Raw genomic sequence first — 19004 nt, 5'->3', positions numbered from 1 at the left:
GGGCCCATCGATCCCCCCCCCCCCAGCTCCGCTGCTGATCTCCTCCCTCCCCCGGCTCTGGTGGCAAGGCCTGAGCGGCTTTCAGCTGCTGGGCCCGCCGATCTCCTCCCCCCCAGCTCCGCCGCCGATCTCTTCCCCCTTGGCTCCTGTGGCAAGGCTTGAGCGGCTTTCAGCCACCGGGCCCATCAATCCCCCCCCCCATGGCGAAGACTGAGCGGCTTCCAGCTGCCAGCCACCCCCAAGTTCCTTTTGGGGGGACTTAAATATCCCCCATATACTTTTTTCAACTTTTTAGATTTTTCTGCACCCCTGGAGACTACTCCAAGTGTGCAGGAAAATCTCCCTGCCCCCCAGGTGCCCCCAATGTGCGGATTTAGATATCCGCACGGAGGGGGCAACTTGACTATTAGATATATAGATAGATTATTTGTAGATGTCACATTAATGGGTTTTTCAAATGAAAGTCTTACTTATACTCTGGGCCCTTTTGGAAACAGATCCACCATTTGGGGTCAAAGTGTCGGAAGTCTGTCCTGAGACATGCCATCAGGCAAGATAAAATATGTCAATACAATTTCTCTGTTAGAAAAAAGTATCCCCTCCTTTTTCACTGCATCACACAGGAACAAAGGTTTGTGGACAGTAGGGGGGGAAAGCTTACCATCTTTCCCCACCATTTCATATTCAGAAGTGGGATCCTCCACTTTCTCCTCAGACAGAAGAGCAAAATCCTCCTCCAGAAACTCCTGTGAACTGCTGCAAGAAACATAAATGGGGGGGGGGGGACAGAAGGGCATAAATTGAGAGAAAATCTACCCAAATCTACCCTTAAAGTTAGTTTCCCTTGCTCGAAAGCTAGTCAAATCCGACTCTAGGGGGCGGTGCTCATCTCCGTTTTCAAGCCGAAGAACCAGCGTTGTCCTAAGACTCCTCCGTGGTCATGTGGCTGGCATGACTAAACGCCGAGGCGCATGGAATGCTGTTGCCTTCCCACCAAGCAGTACTTATTTATCTACTTGCAGTTTCTTGCTTTCAAATCCACCCTTACCATGAATTAGAGCAGCTACCTCAGACAGCAGATTTCCTGGGGGCATCATTTCCCTTCCTCCATTCTCTATCATGTGTTATTCAGAAACTGAAATCCAGTTCAGTTTTTTGCATCAGGTGTGAAAATATCTAAGGTCAACACTAAATTCACATCTCCTATTTCAGAAAAAGCCCTTAGCGCGCACACGCACACACACACGGCTAGCTTTTTAACTCTGGCAAGAACTGGAGCCAAGGAGCTGTGGAATAAAGCAAGGATCTAGTGCTAGGATAGGTCTGTCCCATTGAACAGGAGGCTCCAGAGGGATGTATGATCCACTGGACAAAGAGTAAGACAAGGCTCCTGGGAAACCTAACCCACCCCACACACTGTTTAAACACCCTTGTGTAATTGAGGCAACAGTGATTTGCCAGGGCTGTCACGATAAAAATGATGATGTTATGCAAAAATTTAAAAATCACGATGTGAATCATTAAAAGGAACAGAGAACCCTCCGCGCGCCCCCCCCCCCCCCCCGTTCCACCGGTTCCTCGGCTGAAGCTGGAACAGATTCATTTATATTCAGTGCAGTTAGAAGTATTCATAATAGATGCTCTTGGACAGAATCTGGTGGCATATAGGCAGACATGCAGCAGGCAAGACTCTGGCCCTAATGGCTGAAAAGAAAATATACAAAAAACATTATAATTGCAGTTTACAAGGAATTCAGAAAGGATCTTTATGGAATTCCCAGTGGTAAAGGGGAAGGTTATCTGTATACTCTTGCAGGCCAGTAACTCTCTGAGCCTAACATAATTTACAGGACAAACCGGAGAAGGAGAGAACCATGTGCACTGTCCTGAGTTCCTTGAAGGAGGGATGGGACACAAGTGCACTAATTAACCCACACAAAGGATGTGCCCATGTGGGTCTCAGGTGCCCCAAACCCCTCTACATTTCTCCTTTCATGTAGACTCTATGATGATTTAAAGGCTTCTTTGATATCCCTCTTTCTGGCAATATTTCCCTGCTGTTTGGACAATTACTATATATTTAAACTCCTGACTGGGAATTAAAACTATTACTCTTACTGCAGCTAAATTAGCTTTAAAAATCTTAGCTAATACCAACGCCTCTGCCTTGGAATATCCAGGAAGTAAACCCAATGACTATCTTGGAGTCTTTATAGATTTTAATCTATGTTACTTTTTAAAATTAAACAACCAAAAAAGATTTCCAGGGTATTCCCTTTAGAGAGTTAAAGCTCCCTTTGCCAGCTCTGACCCTTGAAAGCTTCTACCCTGGGAATCTTCCCAGTCCTTCCGTTGCTACTGGATTTGAATCCTGCTCTTCTGCTGCAGACCAGCGTTGCTGCCCACCTGAAACTACTTTTTAAACATTTGTATATCTCTTTTTCCTTTCATCTTTTTATAAACTGGGCCTCTTGTTGTGAATGCTTAACCTTATCGTTCTTATACTTTATAAAAGTCAATGTACTGTATGGACTTTTCAAATAAAGGAATGAATGAATGCACCAAATAAATACACATACTTCCATATCCCAACCTCCTATTCAAATTTTGCAAAAAATCTGGAATAAGTTAGCGAATCAAAGTCAATATATGTAGATACAGCTGCTGTGAATAATTCATTTATATAGAAAGTGGCTGAATCCTTCGGATGCAGTAGACACATTTTGCATGCACTTGGGCCTAGGTGGGAACAAGCAACGCATAGGTGCACAAGCTCTGAGATGCTCTGGCATACTCACCTTCTGGAAAAGGAACTCTCTTGCATGGCTCTCCTCTGGAGGGAATGCTTGCAAGGTGGGACTGGGCTGCAGGACCGGAAGCTCTCAGCTAGCTCTTGACTTGACCGGCTGCTTAAATCTGACCAATGCTGCAAACAAGGGAAGAGGCAAGCCATAAGAACACTCCAGCAAGATCATGGCCAGATTTCTTCATTCACAGCTAGGAATCTTCATTTATTTATTTGTTTGTTTGTTTAGTTCAATTTGTATCCTGCCCTCCCTGCCGAGGCAGGCTCAGGGCAGCTTACAGTAAAAATTAAAATGGATTAAAACACCAATGCATTAACACAATGCAGAATCATAAAACTAGCTTACAGTAAAAATTAAAATGGATTAAAACACCAATGCATTAACACAATGCAGAATCATAAAACTATATACATGATATAACAAGTAACACATGACAAATAAGTGCAAATAACGTGCTGGTGGCAGTAGCATTGCCTCATAATCCCTGTAGGCCATGATATGATGGTAACAACGAAATATGGCCAGAGGCTGTAGCTGTTGGCATCACAGGCTGTTGCTGCTAACGTAGAGGGCCTTGCCCCAGTTCAGTTGTTATTGGTATTGGTAGCAGCTCTTAATGGAAAGCCTGGTGGAAAAGCTTCATTTTGCAGGCCCTGCAGAACTCTAAAAGGTCCCACAGGGCCCTAGTGTCTTCCAGGAGCTCATTCCACCAGTATGGAGTTTCTACTGAGAAGGCCCTGGTCCTGGTAGAGACCAGTCTGGCATCTTTTGGTCCAGGAAGGGTCAAATGGTTTTGAGACCCCAGACCTCAGTGCTTTCTGGGGAACATCCAGAGAAAGGCAGGCCCCAGACCATATAGGGCTTTAAAAGTCAAAAACAGCACCTTGGAGGGAACCCAGTATGCTATAGGCAGCCAGTGCGATGCCTTCAGCACAGACTGGATGTGCTCCTGCATAGGGAGACCCATCAGCAGCCTGGCTGCCACATTTTGCACCAGCTGCAGCTTCCAGATTTGCAACAAGGGCAGCCTCATGTAGAGAGCATTACAGAAGTCCAATCTCAAGGTGACCATTGCATGGATCACTATTGCCAGATCATTACGTTCGTGGAAGGGAACCAGCTGCCTAATCAGCCGAAGATGGTAAAAGGCTGCTTTGGCAGTGGCTGCTACCTGTGCCTCCGTCATTAAGGAGGCATCCAGGAGCACTCCCAAACTCCTGACCCTCCGCACTGGCACCAACGGTGCCCCATCAAAGGCCAGTAGTGGGATCCCTATGCCCGGTCCACTGCGACTCAGGCACAGGACCTCCATCTTCGTTAGATTCAATTTCAATCAGCTCATTCTAAGCCAAGCCACCACAGCTTGTAGTGTCCGGTCCAGATCTTCTGGGGTAGAGTTGGACTGGCCACCCAACATCAGATATAGCTCGGTGTCGTCCACATATTGGTGACACCCTAGCCCATGCCTCCAGGCAATCTGGGCAAGGGGACACATATAGATGTTGAACAACATCGGGGAGAACACCACCCCTTGGGGCACTCCGCAGAACAGCGGGTGCCTTTGGGACAGCTGATCCCCGAGAGCTACACTTTGTCCCCAACCTTGGAGAAAGGAGACAAGCCATTGCAAAGCAAGCCTCTGAATCCCAGTGTCGGCGAGGCAGCGGATCAGTAGCTGATGGTCAACCATGTCGAACACTACCGACAGGTCCAACAATAACAGCACTGCTGTCCCACTCTGATCCAGATGCCTCTGGAGGTCGTCTGTGAGGGCGACCAGTGCTGTCTCCATCCCATGTCCTGGGTGAAAGCCGGACTGGAAGGGATCTAACATGGAAATGTCATCCATAAAGCCCTGCAACTGTATCGCCACCGCCCTCTCAATTAATTTGCCCAAATAGGGCAAATTGGAAACTGGCCGATCGTTTGCCAATTTGGCCAGATCCAGGGATGTTTTTTTAAAGAGAGGGCAGCCCATCACTTCCTTGAGTGATCCTGGGAACAGTCCCTCAGAGAGGGACTTGTTAATAATTTCCCTAAGGGCACCTCGGAACCCCTCATCCCCAGGTTCAGCATGCCAGACAGCGAAGCATTGCAGGAGAGGGCTCTCACTGGGTCATATGCCATGAAGACAGCATCCTGCAATGCCCTACATTGCCATGCACTTGGGGGGAAAGTCTAAAGGGTTAAGAGGAGGGAAGGGGCTACACACCTCAGACATGCTCAAGAGGCTGTCTTGGCTGCCATCCAGGAGGCAGACTGCATGCATGCGCACTAGCCGCTGCTTCCTCTTTGGACAAAGCTCCCTGGACTCTGAGCAGGAAGGCGCATTGCCCTGGACCTGTTAAGGAAAAACACAGAGTGCACCCAGAAGACAGCCTTTTCTCACAAGACACCAAGCAGCACGAGGTCAGTGATGGGGGGGGGACTAAACGGGAACAACTCCATAGCTCTGGGCAATAAAGATAGTCTCTCCTCTCTAGGGTTGCTTACTCTGGGTTGGGAAATACCTGGAGATTTTGGGGGTGGAGCCTGGGGTGGTCAGGTTTGGGGAGGGGAGGGGCCTCAGCAGGGTATAATAGCACAGAGTCCACCCTCCAAAGCAGCTATTTTTCTCAAGGGAAACTGAACTTGGTCATTTGGAGATCAACTGTATTAGCTTCTACCTGAAGGCTGGAAACTCTACTCTTCTCCTGTAGCCATCATTTCCAAATTGTATGGGGTGGGGTAAACTAAATTATAGGTGGCTCTTGGAAGCCCACTCACAGGGAAGCTACTTTGCATATATCTCTGCATGATCTGTTGCTGTGGCCTTGTCTTCTTCCAGTTGGCCTCCACTGAGAGCAGGTAATTTTGGTGCTTCTCTGCCCTGAGTGTGGTTAGGTGACTCAATTACTCCTGATGCTAGACAGCAGGAATTGGAGGAGGCTACCTGTTGCATGGGTCTTATGCTGGGCTTTGCATATTTAGAATGCTGGCTCAGACAGAAACACAAGGGATGCACTCAACTACAGCTCTTGCTCTCTGACGCTTAAAATAATAGCTTTGGGGGAGTACAAAGACCCATATCCTACCTTATAAATTCAGGGGGAAAAGGTTCCCTTGGCTATTAAAAGTAGTACAGAACAAAAGCCTTGGATGAGGAAAACCAGACAAGGACACAGACAGGCCAAGACAAAATCCAAGCATGATACTGTCAGTACTCAGGAACACTGGAAAGATCTGCCAGAAAAGGTACGGACTTTTCTATGAGTCCAGTACTATGAGGCACCTTATTGTTTCACGTCACAAGAGAACAAGTTTATCTCTGGCTCTGCATTGCCATCTCTTTGAGACACCCCCCCCCTCTCCTCCCCACACCTCACCGTCAGTGCTGGGCCACTCAGGCCCACCTGCTTCCTGAATTCCCAGATCTCTTCAGTGAGCTCAAAGACTCTGCGACGGAGTGAGTCTTTCTCAGACAGACTGTGGGAAATTTCTGCCTGGGCAGCATCCCTTGCGCTGTAAGCCTGGGGGAAAAGGACAGAGACATATTCTAAACAAGATGACAGATAGAAAGTAAACCAACAGAAAAATGAATAAAAATAAAAATTGCAGTATAAAATGCACACATAAAGCAAACACCAAGCTAGGAAATCCTTTCTCAGGATAACAGGATACTGGACTACTATAGCATCATCCAAAACCTGTGTACTGCAAATTAGGAAAGATTAACACGTGAAGCTGCTTTATACAGAGTCACACTATTGATCTATCAAGAGTATTGTGTCTCCAGGGTTTCATGTTATGTAGGGATCTTTCTTATCATCTACCATTACCTGATTCTTTTAAGGGGAAATGCCAGGAATTGAACCTGGGACATTCTGTATGCAAGGCAGAAGCTCTACCACTCAGCCATGGCCCCTTTTTAGACCAAATCAAAACAAAACAACTGCCTGGGAAGCATCAAACATTTCTAGGAACATACTCTTCTTAATGGAGTGGATAGAGGAAGGCTTTGTCTGGGGGCCCACGGCAGCTCTCAGCAGCATTCTGCAGATATTTTTAACATTAGATTGTAGACACTGTTAAGTCGCTCGCTGAACAAAGAAGTCGGAGAGTGATTCAGCAAGAACACAACTTTATTCTTCAACTCGAACACAACTCCAACATGGATCAACATCTGATAGCCAGAACAGAACTGTTCAGCTTTTACATTGCAGTTGTCCTGCTTCTAAACTCTCCCGGCTAATGTAGCCACACCCACTGTACAAATACCAACCAATACGGTTGTTCATATAAGGACCAATCACGGACGTTCCCGCTCAGGGAGCTTGCTGTAAAGTGATTGGCTAGGTGCTTCCTGGGCTAGCAATGCGATTGGATGGATTTGGATCCTAGCCCAGGACGAAGCTCAACATAACAAGTCAATTAGATGTTTCACATACATCATGCATTCAATGGCAGCTATTGAATACATTACAGACACCTCTCATAATCTCATTGTTAGCAACAGTTTCTGAGCCCCAGAAACTGAAATCCTGATGAAGGATTTCTGTAACAACTGCAGAAACTGAAATCCTGATGAAGGATTTCTGTAACAACTGCAGATTCTGCGACTGCAGAAATCTAGTGACCCTGCTAATTTGGCAGGCAGCTTCCTCCCTTGTTCTGGCAGTTTCCCCATCTGCTGTGCTTAAAGGACCTCTCTCCTTAAGAACGTAAGAAGAGCCCTGCTGTGGATCAGACCAATGGTCCATCTAGTCCAGCATCCTGTCTCACACAGTGGCCAACCAATTCCTCTGGACGGCCAACAACAGGGCATAGAGGCCAAGGCCTTCCCCTGAGGTTGCCTCCTGGCTCTGGGATTCAGAGGATTAGTGCCTCTGAATGTGGAGGTTCCTTTCAGTCACCACGGCTACTGGCCACTGATAGACAAATCCTCTATGAAGCTATCTAATCCCCTTTTAAAGCTGTTTATTCCTGTGGCCATCACTACATCCTCTGGCAGCGAATCCCACATTTTAATCACTCTCTGATTAAAGTAGTATTTCCTTTTGTCCATCCTGAACCTAGTGCCCATCAGCTTCACTGGATGCCCTTGGGTTCTAGTATTTGGGGAGAGGGAGAGAAAGTTCTCTTTGTCAACTCTCTCCACCCCTGGCATAATTTTATAAACTTCTATCATGTCCCCCTTTAGGCCTCTCTTTTCTAAACTAAAGAGTCCCAGAATCTTCAGCCTTTCCTCATAAGGAAGGTGCTCCAACCCCCTAATCATCTTGGTTGCTCTCCTCTGTACTTTTCCAAATGTCCTTTTAAAGATATGGTTATCAGAACTGTACACAGTATTCCAAATGAGGCCGTGCCATTGATCTATACAGGGGTAGTATCACAATATTGGCCATTTTATTCTCAGTCCCTTTCCTAAGAATCCCTAACATAGAGTTTGCCTTTTTCCCCACTGTAGCACACCAGGTTAACACTTTCATTGAGCCGTCCACTATCACTCCAAGATCTTTTTCCCTCTCAGTCTTAGCAAGTTCAGACCCTATTAGCCTATACTCGAAGTTGGGATTTTTTGTCCCAATGTGCATCCCCTTACCCTTGCCAACACTGAACTTCATTTGCCACATTGTCACCCACTCACCCAGTTTGTGGAGGTCCTCTTGGAGCTCTTCACAGTCAGCCTTGGTTTTCACCATCCTGAAAACCATCTGCAAACTTGGGCACTACATTAACCCCTAATTTTAGATCATTTATGAATAAATTAAAGAGTACCAGCCCTAATATTGATCCTTGTGGGACCCCACTGCTTACTTCCCTCCACTGTGAGAACTGCCCATTGATTCCCACTCTTTGCTTCCTGTAATTTAATCATCTTTTAATCCATTAGAGAACCTGTCCTCTAATCCCATGACTGCTAAATTTACTCACGAGTCTTTGGTGAGGTACCGTATCAAAAGCCTTTTGGGAGTCCAGGTATATAATGTCTACCAGGTCACCGCTGTCTACATACTTGTTCACTTTCTCAAAGAACTCCCAAAGGTTGTTGAGGCAGGACTTCCCTTTGCAGAAGCCATGCTGATTTTCCCTCAGCAAGCATTGTCCCTCTATGTGCCTAACAATTCTATCTTTGATTACAGTTTCTACTAATTTGCCTGGGACAGACCTTAGGCTGACTGGCCTGTAATTTCCTGGTTCTCCTCTGGTTTTCCTCAGGACCCCTTTTTAAAAATTGGTGTAACATTTGCTACTCTCTAGTTTGCTGGCACAGTGGCTGAATTTAGTGATAGGTTACATATATGTGTTACTAGGACCATTTCTGTACCTGTATTTTGCCTTGGTTTCTGAGCACATCCTATTCTTCCATTCTGCATTCCCTCACGGTTTCTCTTCTAGTTTGTGTTGGGGCTTTTTCTTGTTTCTGCATTTGTTTTACAGGAATCTGCATTCAGACTGCTTCCAGCACAGTGTTGCCCCACAGTTACCAAAATTCCTTTTGCTGCAATTCCTTGTTCTCATCTGCTTTTGAATCGCTAATCCTGTCTAAAGTAGAATTGTTTCTGTGGGTATTTAAGTGCTGCCCGCTGCCCTTCCCCATTTCCGCCTCTCTCTCTTTAGGCTGACGCTCCCTCTCTGTTCTGTTTTCTTTCCCTCCTTCTCCAAAGACAAAACAGGCAAAGTTTTAAAAAGCCAGAGAGAGCATAAGAAGGAATAAGTAAATATAAAGGACTAGGTGATTCCCTGCTCCCAGATTCGTCAGTCTTGCATGTGTGGGCCTGGATTTCCCCCTCCCTTACCTTTCTTTTTGCAGAATCACAGAGGGAGGGAAGGAGGGAGGGAGGGAGGAGTTGGGTCTGCAGTTAAAAGTTTTGAAAGATGTTTGCCTATTAAAGGTGGCTCAAGGAATGATTAAATCTAACAACTTTATAGATGTGGTTTGTATTTTTTGAATATGTTACTGTGAACCAAAATTTACAGTTTATATTGCCTCATAAATATGAAGAGATAATGTCATGTTAATCTAATTGGATATTTTATGTTTTTTAAAAACAAAGAATGCTAATGTGCTGTGTAGTTTTGATTGTTAAATTTTAAATTGTTATTTGTTGTTAGTATTTGAAAAATTTAATTAAAAAAGAGAAAAAAAGAAAGATGTTTGCCTTTCTCTTCATCTTAGACAAAGCAGCCAGTTAGCTCAAAAAATGTGGGTTTTGCTTGTAGATGTAGAATGCATACAGAATACACAAATAAATAAACCAGAGGGGGGTGGGGGGAAACAGTGCAGAGGGAATATGTGCAACTGCAAAGTCAACCCTTAAGGCTTGACTCCTCAGATTCTCTGAAGCAATCTGTCAGTGCAGCAAGGGCCTAGATCAACTATCTCACATTTGAGTTCCTTAAGAACTCTCGGGAGTATGCAATCACAACCTGGAGACTTATCCGTTTTCAATTTCCCCAGTAAGTCTAGAACTTCATCTCTGGTCACCTCAATTTGGCTCAGTTCTTCAGACTTCCTTCCTGAAAATAGGGGCGGTGGCATGGATATGTGCCCCCAGGGGTCATTTCCTGTGGAAGCGCAGAGGAGCGGAGCTCCAGCAGTAAGGAGCTCAGGAGGTGGGCACATGCAACAAGCCCCGCCCCCTGCACCCAGCAGCCCTCAGTCAGGTGTTGCCAAGTGTGCTTTGAATGTATTATTTGTGCTATGCTGATGCCTGCATGTATGTAAATGTCTCTGCATTTGTGTATGTGGGATTGGGAAACGCTGTGTGCCTTGGGTTTGCTTGCTTCGCCTCCATGCTTGCACCTGGAAGCTGCAATGTGCAGGGCCTGCTATGAGTATGCTAATGGACACACGCATACTCACACCTTCCCAGCCTGCTTTGGGACAAAGAAGACATTCGCCATTAAGCTCAGCCTCATGAAGTCTTGGGAACTACAACTCTCCCACCATTACAGATCTTCTGCATAACATGTAACCCCTCGTATCTGGTTTGGCATCACAAAAGACAACATCCAGTTATTGCCTTCTTGGACCAGGCCAGCATCTGCAAGTCAAAGGTTACTATGGCAATGTAACTTTGACACCTTGCCACATGGCTCCCATTGAAGTGTAGGGTAGAATTTGAATATCGCCCCACTCACAACCCTTCAACCTATAGGTATAGAGAAGGGGACGGATTGTAGGTGTAGATTGGCCTTATGCCAACCCCCAAAGCTAGGTTTTATAAGGCTAAGCACAGCTACTTCTCGCCTGGAATTCAGATAAGTATCAACGCTACCCTTCTGTGTGTACCCTAATTGTTAGTCTGAAGTTATTATTTTTATTACTGCTTGTTTTCTGTATCTACTGTGAACTAAAAGGAACTTGAGTGTATGTGTGAGAGCATCTGTTTTGTGTGCTTGAGATCAACAATATTTAGTAAAGACAACATTTAAACATCAGTGTGTTGTCTCGCTTCTTGGGAAATAGGAGAGTCCATTCTGATTCCGCCCTATGGATACACGGGTAAAACGAACTCACGAGCCCACTGTCGTATATAAGGCAGAGTTGGGCCACAGGAATAATTCTCACTAGGAGGATTTCTGGTATCACAGGCTACGAGGAGCAAGAAGCAGCCAGGTAAGTTGCAGAGCCCCCCTGCCCGCCTTCAGGCACAAGCTCTCCCTCCTCTGTGAGGGCAGATCTGTGCGTTCCCCCCCCATAGCTAGCAATCTGAAACAGTCCAGTGGCACCTTTAAGACCACGTTTTATTCAGGTACAAGCTCTCCCTCCTCTGCGAGGACAGATCTGCACGTTCCCCCCCCCCAATAGCTATCAATCCAAAAGAGTCCAGTGGAGCCTGAGCGGTGGGCGTTGCTTTCTGACACACTTCTGGTGATGTCAGGGGGTGTGGCATATGCAAATACTAATAAGTTATGCTAATGAGCTCCTGCACCTCTTTTTCTGCAAAATGACCCCTGTGTGCCCCATACTTTCCTTTAGTAATCCCTTTATTCCTTTGTCATCCAAAGGCCCCACTGTTTCTCTGCCTGGTTTCCTACTCCAGTTATATTTTTAAAATGTTTATTGTCTGTCTTGTTGCTTTTAGCAACCCGCTCCTCAAAATCTCTTTTTGCATGCCTAATTATTGACTTAACATTTCTTTTGCCAGAGCGTGCAGTCCCTCTTGTTCAATTCATTGGGGCAGACCTTCCACTTTTTAAAAGAAGTCCCTTTACTTTTTATAGCTTCCCTGACTTGCGTCGTTAACCACGCAGGCCTTCTTTTAGAGTTGGCGGTGTCTTTCCTCACCTGTGGAATGCATTCTATTTGGGCTTCAATTAGTGTGGCTTTAAATACCTTCCAAGCATCCTCTAGAGATTTGACTCTCTTGTGTTTCCTTTTCAGCTTCCTTTCCACTATTGACCTCGTTTTTGTAAAGTTCCCTCTTTTGAAATCAAATGTTACCGTTTTGGACTTTAGGGGTAACTTTCCATTGACCTAAGTGCTGAATCCTTGACAGTCAGACCTCTAATACCTGATCTCTCTCTCTCTGCAGGTCATCCAATTGTTGCTGGAGGGCAATGATTTTCTCCTTGTAGATCTCACAGTCCACCTTCATCCTCTGGCACTCGATCAGAGTGTGTTGTCTTTCTTCCCAGCACTGAGTAGAGAGACACATGAAGGGAGCAAGGCAACAGTACAAAACACTTTCTACTATAGTTCCCAAAGTGCAGAGCACAAATGATTTACCAGTGGCCCACTTTATAGAAAGAGTCACTTTATAGAAATTTTGATTGGCTGTTCTTAATGTATTGCATGTATGTGTGTGTTTGGCTGTTCTTAATGTGTCGTGGGTGTGTGTGCCATCAAGTCACAGCTGACTTATAGTGACTCTGTGGGGTTTTCCAGAAGTTCAGAGGTGGTTTGCCATTTGCTGCCTCCGCGTCACGACCCTGGTATTCCTTAGAGGTCTTTCATCCAAATACTAGCCAGGGTCGACCCTGCTTAGCTTCCAGGATCTAACAAGATCAGGCCATCCTGGACTATACGGGTCAGGACTAAAACCTTGCACCTGTATCTGTAACTTTTCACCTATGTATCACCTTGCTTATCTGTCTGAACCTGTGACTAGGGTTGACAGGTCCCCCCGGCCACAGCAGGGTATGGGGGGGGGGTAGGGTTGCCAGATCCAGGTTGGGAAACTCCTTGAGATTTGGGGATGGAGCCTGGGGCAGATAGGAACCTCAGTAGGGTACAATGGCATAGAGTCTACCCTCCAAAGCATCCATTTTTCCAGGGGAACTGTAGTCTGGATATGAGCTGTATTTCTGGGAATCCCCAGGTTTCACCTGGAGGCTGGCATCCCTACCTCTGACCTTGCATCATCCGTTATTTGTAAACTGCTTATTCAGACTCACAGAGCGCTCCTGCCTTGAAGGTTTATGATGGGATTCACTCCTAACTTTTATACCTCCTTTCTCCCAGTTTAGTGTAGTTATTAAGAGTGGCAGACTCTAATCTGGAGAACCGGGTTTGATTCCCCACTCCTCCACATGCAGCCAGCCAGGTGACCTTGGGTCAGTCACAGTTCTCTCAGAGCTCTCTCAGCCCCACTTACCTCACAGGGTGTTAGTTGTGGGGAAAGGAAGGGAAGGAGATTGTAAGTGCTGGGAGACTCCTTCAAGTAGTGAAGGGCGGGCTATAAATCCAACTCTTCCTCTTCTTCCCACTCAGAAATTACACTTGAAAGATTCATGGTGGAATTCACTCTGCCTTAACTCTACACAACCACCTTAAGCAGGATTCCCAGTTTGATTTCCACATATCTAATGATGTGAGCTCTGGCTCATGGAAGCTCATATTGAAATAAATGTTATTAGTCTTCAAGGTGCCACTGAGCTTTTGTGTGAGGCCATGCTATGATGGCTGAGATGTGGTTCGGGGACTGGTTCATCGGTCAGCCTCTTAATCAGCGTGCTACAACTATTTGCTGATGCTGAACAAAGAACGACAAAGGATCCATTGTTCATTATCCCAGTTCTTAAGACATAACTTACACAATACATTTTTTATCCTTCTCTATCTCTAAGGAGCTCAACGTGGCATGCATGGTTCTTTCTCCTCCTCCATTTATCCTCTCAACAACCTGTGAGGTAAGTTAGGCTGAAAGTGACTGGCCCAAGGTCACCCAGTGAGTTTCGTGAGGAAATCAGCTCTGCCAAAGCCACCATGGACAGCACAGCACTCACCTGCTTGCGCTGATTCTCAGCAAGTGCTGCCTGCTCCCTCAGTGAGTGGATTCGGTTCAGCAGTTCCTGCCTGCCTTCCAGAGCCTCATCAAGGGTCTGCTCTAGAATGTCCTTCTGTACCTGGCCAAATTAAACAGGGTTATTAGAGAAACAGCTTCTTCCCCTCCTTCCTTAAGAGTGACAGACAGAAGCAACACCCTTCTGCAGAGATTCGATACATGGAAATTTACTTCCCAGAGCTACAGTCACTGCAGCCAAACTGTAAACATAAGGAACACTGTGGAGTCGCTGACCTGTGCAAAACCACCCTGAATTGTGCACAGTTTGGGAAAGGGATGTGGCTTATTGGCACTGGTTCAATTACCAGCATCTCCAGCTTGAAGGATCAGGTAGTGGGTAATAGGAAAGACCTTGAACTCAGACCTTGCAAAGCAGCTACCAGTCTGAGTAGACAATACTGACCTTAATAGACCAGTAGTCTTGACTCAGTATAAGGAAGCTTCATGTGTCCATTAAATGTGTGTAAACCACCACAAGTATTCAATGTACATTTAAAAATTATAATAGTGGAAATGTCTATGATTTAAGACTGTAAGAAGCAGAGGTGGATTGGGAGGCAAAAACAGTGCTGGAAAAGGTTCCCACTCTGCGCTCCCAAAGGAGCGGGGGATGAAGAGTAGGCCACCCAGTTCACTCATGGTTGCCCTGCATAACGTGAGTCCTGCCTCACTTGGGGCAGAGGTGGCCCTCCAGGCCATCACCCCCCAGGACTTTTCCCAGTGTAAATGGCCAATTCACTTCTGACAAAACACCCCAATCCTTGGGCAAGTAGACCATAGCTACGCTACAACCTGACATTAATTTTATGCCAGTTTAACGTCTATGGCTGCCCCCAAAGAATGCTGGGACTTGTAGTTTGCTAAGGCAGAGGCAGTTTGCACAGGTAGAGAATTTTATGTCAAAGATCCATAGCCCACAGAAGTACATTTCTCAGGGTCCCCTGAGGAGAGCAATGACTGTGAAACCATATTAAGTCTGTAGTGTAAGTCTATGTCCCACAAATGTATTCCTGGACCTAGTTTACAGGTCTCTTTTACCACACTGAAAGTCTCCAGATCCACGAGTGACTTGAGACGCTCATTCTCTTCTTTCAGCATCAGCAGCTCGTCTGCCTGTGGCTGCACATCTCCATTCGCCCTCTGGGATCGCTCTCTCTCACAGCAGGATGATACCCGGGCTTGCTGCAATTCCTGCTTCATCAGATAGAGCTGTCATGGGACACAGAAGGCAGAGACAGTTCTTTAGTACTGTGATACATTTGTTCACATTGTGGTGTTCACTGTGGAACATAGCATGTGAGAGTCTCTGGTTCTGGTATCTAAGAAGGCAACACATCTATGAGCACTAAATGCAACCATCCTTTGTGCACAAAGTGTGAGCTACCACACTCCAAATATATGAATGTTCTTCAAAAGCACCAGTTAAATACAACAAATGTAAAACAATCACAATCCAGGCTGAAAGAAACAAAGCTGGCAATAAGGAAATCAATGATTGACCAAAGGTCTTGTTGTTGTTGTTGTTCAGTCGCACAGTTGAGTCTGACTCGTTGTGACCCCATGGACCAGATCACGCCAGGCCTTCCTGTCTTCCGCTGTCCTCTGAAGTTGGCTCAACTTCATGTTCGTTGCATCTATGACACTGTCTAACCATCTCATCCTTTGCCGTCCCCGTCTTCTTTGACCTTCAATCTTTCCCAGCATCAGGGTCTTCTCCAGTGAGTGCTTCCTTCTCATTTGGTGGCCAAAGTATTTGAGCTTCAGTTTTATTCTCTGGCCTTCCAGGGAACAGTCAGGGTTGATTACTTTTAGGATTGACTGATTTGATCTTCTTGCAGTCCAAGGGACTCTCAAGAGTCTTCTCCAGCACCATAGTCTTATCCAGTCTCTAAGAGACAATTGGGGCTGTTCCAGGGGTGGAGGTCCAGGACAAGCTCCTACCACCTTCTCCCAGCCTCACCAAACCGCTACACAGACTCTACCACCCAGAAGACTGGAGGTGGCTCAGAGATGAAAGCACATCTTCTTGTGTGTTTTCAACCCCAAGCTACCACCAGTCACCTGAGAGGGGGACCTCACACAGATCCTTCCTCCCAGCGATTGCTTCTTCAGAGAAACATGAGGCCTCCCAAAGGGCAGAGCCCAGGACTTGGGCCTGTTGCCGTGATTCATCCTACCCAAAGGATAGTTCAAAAGTGCTAGGAGAAACATGGAAAGATCCGGGCATTCCAGGAGAGTTCCAAACCGTACCACTTTCCAGCAAGCAGATGTTGAAGGACCTCTATTGTTTTTTAAAATTTTGATTATGTTTTTAATTCAGTTCAGAAGAGAAAGCTCCTTTGTATTTAAGTAAATGACAAAATAAAAATGGGACAAAAAAGAAAAACATATTTAGGGATTACAAATATACAGACAATAGCAATGTTAATTTGGTTACATTCTTAACAAACCTACCTATTTTTGACATTTCAATCACCCTGATTCTCTCATCAGACTTCTCCATGGAATGACATTGCAGTCATTTTAATATGCTTACAATAAAAAGGGGATCTCTTATTCATTATTAAGGGGGCACAAGCAGTAAAATACTAATGGCTATTTTGGATATTAAATAAAAAGATGCATTTGGGGTAAAAGGAGTTTTTGATCTTTTTAGGAAGCTTTCACTCAGTTGGGTTCTGAACAACGATCAAGAAATAGTCCTTATCTGGTGCACCCATTATCTCATTTTTCTTGGAACAAATCCACAAGAAGGTGAGATCATTCTGGGGGTCAATGTCTTGCACAGTGCCCCTGGCCTTCATGATTGAGCTGTGCATCAAGTCTGTTTACTGCACACAGTAGTGGAGTTGTCCATGGTGCTTTTAATGGGAATACCTTTGGAACTGACTATAATGATTCCCTTCTGACTCTGAATTTGCTTCAGGGTTTCTTCCACCTCAGCTATGTTGCAACGGGGAGACAGAGACTTCCACACCTTAGGGATCCCAAGCTGGCACCACAGCCCCCGCCTCTGTGGGGCCTCACTATTTTGATGCATTCCTTAATTATTTGCATTATTAGAAATAAGTAAATTCTGCTTTTTATATTACTGTCAGGGGCGTGGCAGCAAGCAAAGGAGTGAGGCACAAGTTGTGGCGGAGAAGGGAGCCTGCCTGGGTGAGACTTGAAGGCCGGAGGAGCTGACAACCGCCAAGGCTGCGGGCTCCAGAGCTTCTGGGTCGGAGCCACAACAGGCAGGAAGTGGTGGTGGGCATGCCGGGGCCCCATGGGGCGAGCCCCATTAGGAAGCTGAGGAAGGGCTGCATCAACAGGAGCGACCACGGACAGAGGGCGTGCACACAGCCCAGACCCAGGGAAGAGCACGGCAGCAGCCAAGAGGGACCCACAGCAGGCCCGTAGCCAGGATTTTTAAAGTCAGGGGCATTTAAATTTCTTAAGGGGCACTGGATCAAATTAAATTAAAGGAATACCCGGCTCCTTAATGCACCTGCTGCCGCTCGGGGGCCCTGGGCTGGATGGGAAGTCATGGGGCCTTGCCAGTAAGTCAGGGGGCCTAGCCCTGAGATGCCCCACTGTAGCTACAGGCCTGAGCCACGGGAGGCTCGGAGCAGCAGTCGGGAGGCAGGCGGCTGGGGAGGAGGGTGATAGGGCAGCCGCAGCACCAGGCAAACAGAGCACGCTGACCCCACCTGGGGCAGGGCCAAGAGAAGGCAGGGGCAAGGGCTTACAAGGCCCGCTGAGCCAGCCCAATGGGAAGCGGGGCAGACAAGAGGGACTCGGGAAGGAACCAATCACAAGGGATGTGGGTGGAAAGGCAAGTGGGATGCACTTTATAAAGGGGGAGTGAATGCTGGGGTCGAGGAGGAGGAGAGCCGGAGAGTTGAGACCTCTGTGTGTGTGTGAGTGTGGGTGCGTTCAGACGGGGGCTTTCTTCCGGCATAAACTGCACCGGTTGGATGTGTGTGTGAGAGAGAGAGAGAGAGAGAGAAAGGGAGAGAGAGCGAGAGAGCCAGGCGTATGGCGTTTAAACCCCGAAGGAGCACCAACAGCCGGCTGGCCAAGGTCCCTCTCCAGCAGTTTGAGGTCCCAGCAACTCCTCTCCACAAGGGGGTGACATAACGGAGGGTTAAAGCCTCCCAGGGGACAGCCCCCCCCCCCCGGACAATTACATTAAGACAATTAGTATCTATTAGGACCAGGATTGGGGCAAGATTATCTTCCTTCAATTGTCTGCTGAACGGATGGATTGCATTGTTCTTCAGAACCTGCAGCTCAAATTGCTGTCCTTGTTGGAAACAGGTTACCAAGCAGTCCAGGTGGCAAAACAAGTCCTACATTCTACTGCACCCGGTTTTGTGAAATGGGACAGGAAAAGAGAGCTGTGGGTGACTGGCAAAAGCATTCCATTGGCATTAATCACTACTATTAACAAAAGACTGTGGGGATTCCAACAAAACATGCCACCTACATTAATCACCAAAGGCAGCTAACATGTGCCCACAAACCCAGCTCAGCACCACACCTCTTCCTGCAGGCTCTGGCAGCGGGTGATAGCCAGGTCCTTCTCCTGCAGAGCACTGCTGTAGCGTAAGGACAGGCCGTACAGCTCATCCTTCAGCTTGAGGGCCTCGTGGAAGTGAGCACTGAGCTCCCTCTTCATGCGGTTACACTCAGCCTCAATGCCCCTCAGGCTTTCAGTCTGGGCTTCCAGTCGAGCAGATTTCTCCTTCAGCTGACGGCAGTGTTGTAGCAGAGACAGCTTTTGTCGCTTCTCTTGGCTCAGCTCCTCCTGGAGGCTGCTCACAGCCTTGCCCAAGCATTCAGTGAGCTGGGAACTCTCAATCAGTCCTAGGAGGGTGGGGAGAGAATGTTTAGGCCTTTCTACAAGGCTGGCCCAACTATTAGGCACCATGAGGTAGTC

The 19004-nt window shown here is 46.7% G+C and overlaps 1 protein-coding gene and 1 pseudogene across 1 annotated transcript in view; both read right to left on the bottom strand.

The window, feature by feature from the left end:
• The window catches only part of CARD14 (caspase recruitment domain family member 14), a 55096-nt gene that overhangs the window by 22429 nt on the left and 13663 nt on the right, over positions 1-19004 (bottom strand). Inside the window, exons 4-13 of the mRNA XM_015422475.1 lie at positions 18606-18931; positions 15119-15289; positions 14022-14141; positions 12308-12433; positions 6173-6316; positions 5823-5837; positions 5020-5118; positions 3979-3984; positions 2799-2926; positions 662-756 (exon numbers count right to left, since the gene is read on the bottom strand). Coding sequence (XP_015277961.1) covers positions 662-756; positions 2799-2926; positions 3979-3984; positions 5020-5118; positions 5823-5837; positions 6173-6316; positions 12308-12433; positions 14022-14141; positions 15119-15289; positions 18606-18931 — 1230 coding nt within the window. The remainder of the gene's footprint in view (positions 1-661; positions 757-2798; positions 2927-3978; positions 3985-5019; positions 5119-5822; positions 5838-6172; positions 6317-12307; positions 12434-14021; positions 14142-15118; positions 15290-18605; positions 18932-19004) is intronic.
• LOC107119851 lies at positions 16744-17120 on the bottom strand (annotated as a pseudogene).

Source organism: Gekko japonicus, unplaced genomic scaffold (assembly GCF_001447785.1).
Source record: "Gekko japonicus isolate JY-2015 unplaced genomic scaffold, Gekko_japonicus_V1.1 scaffold1222, whole genome shotgun sequence".
NCBI lineage: Eukaryota > Metazoa > Chordata > Lepidosauria > Squamata > Gekkonidae > Gekko > Gekko japonicus.
Note: the sequence above shows the minus strand (reverse complement) of the source record. Positions and strands in the feature narration are given on the sequence as shown.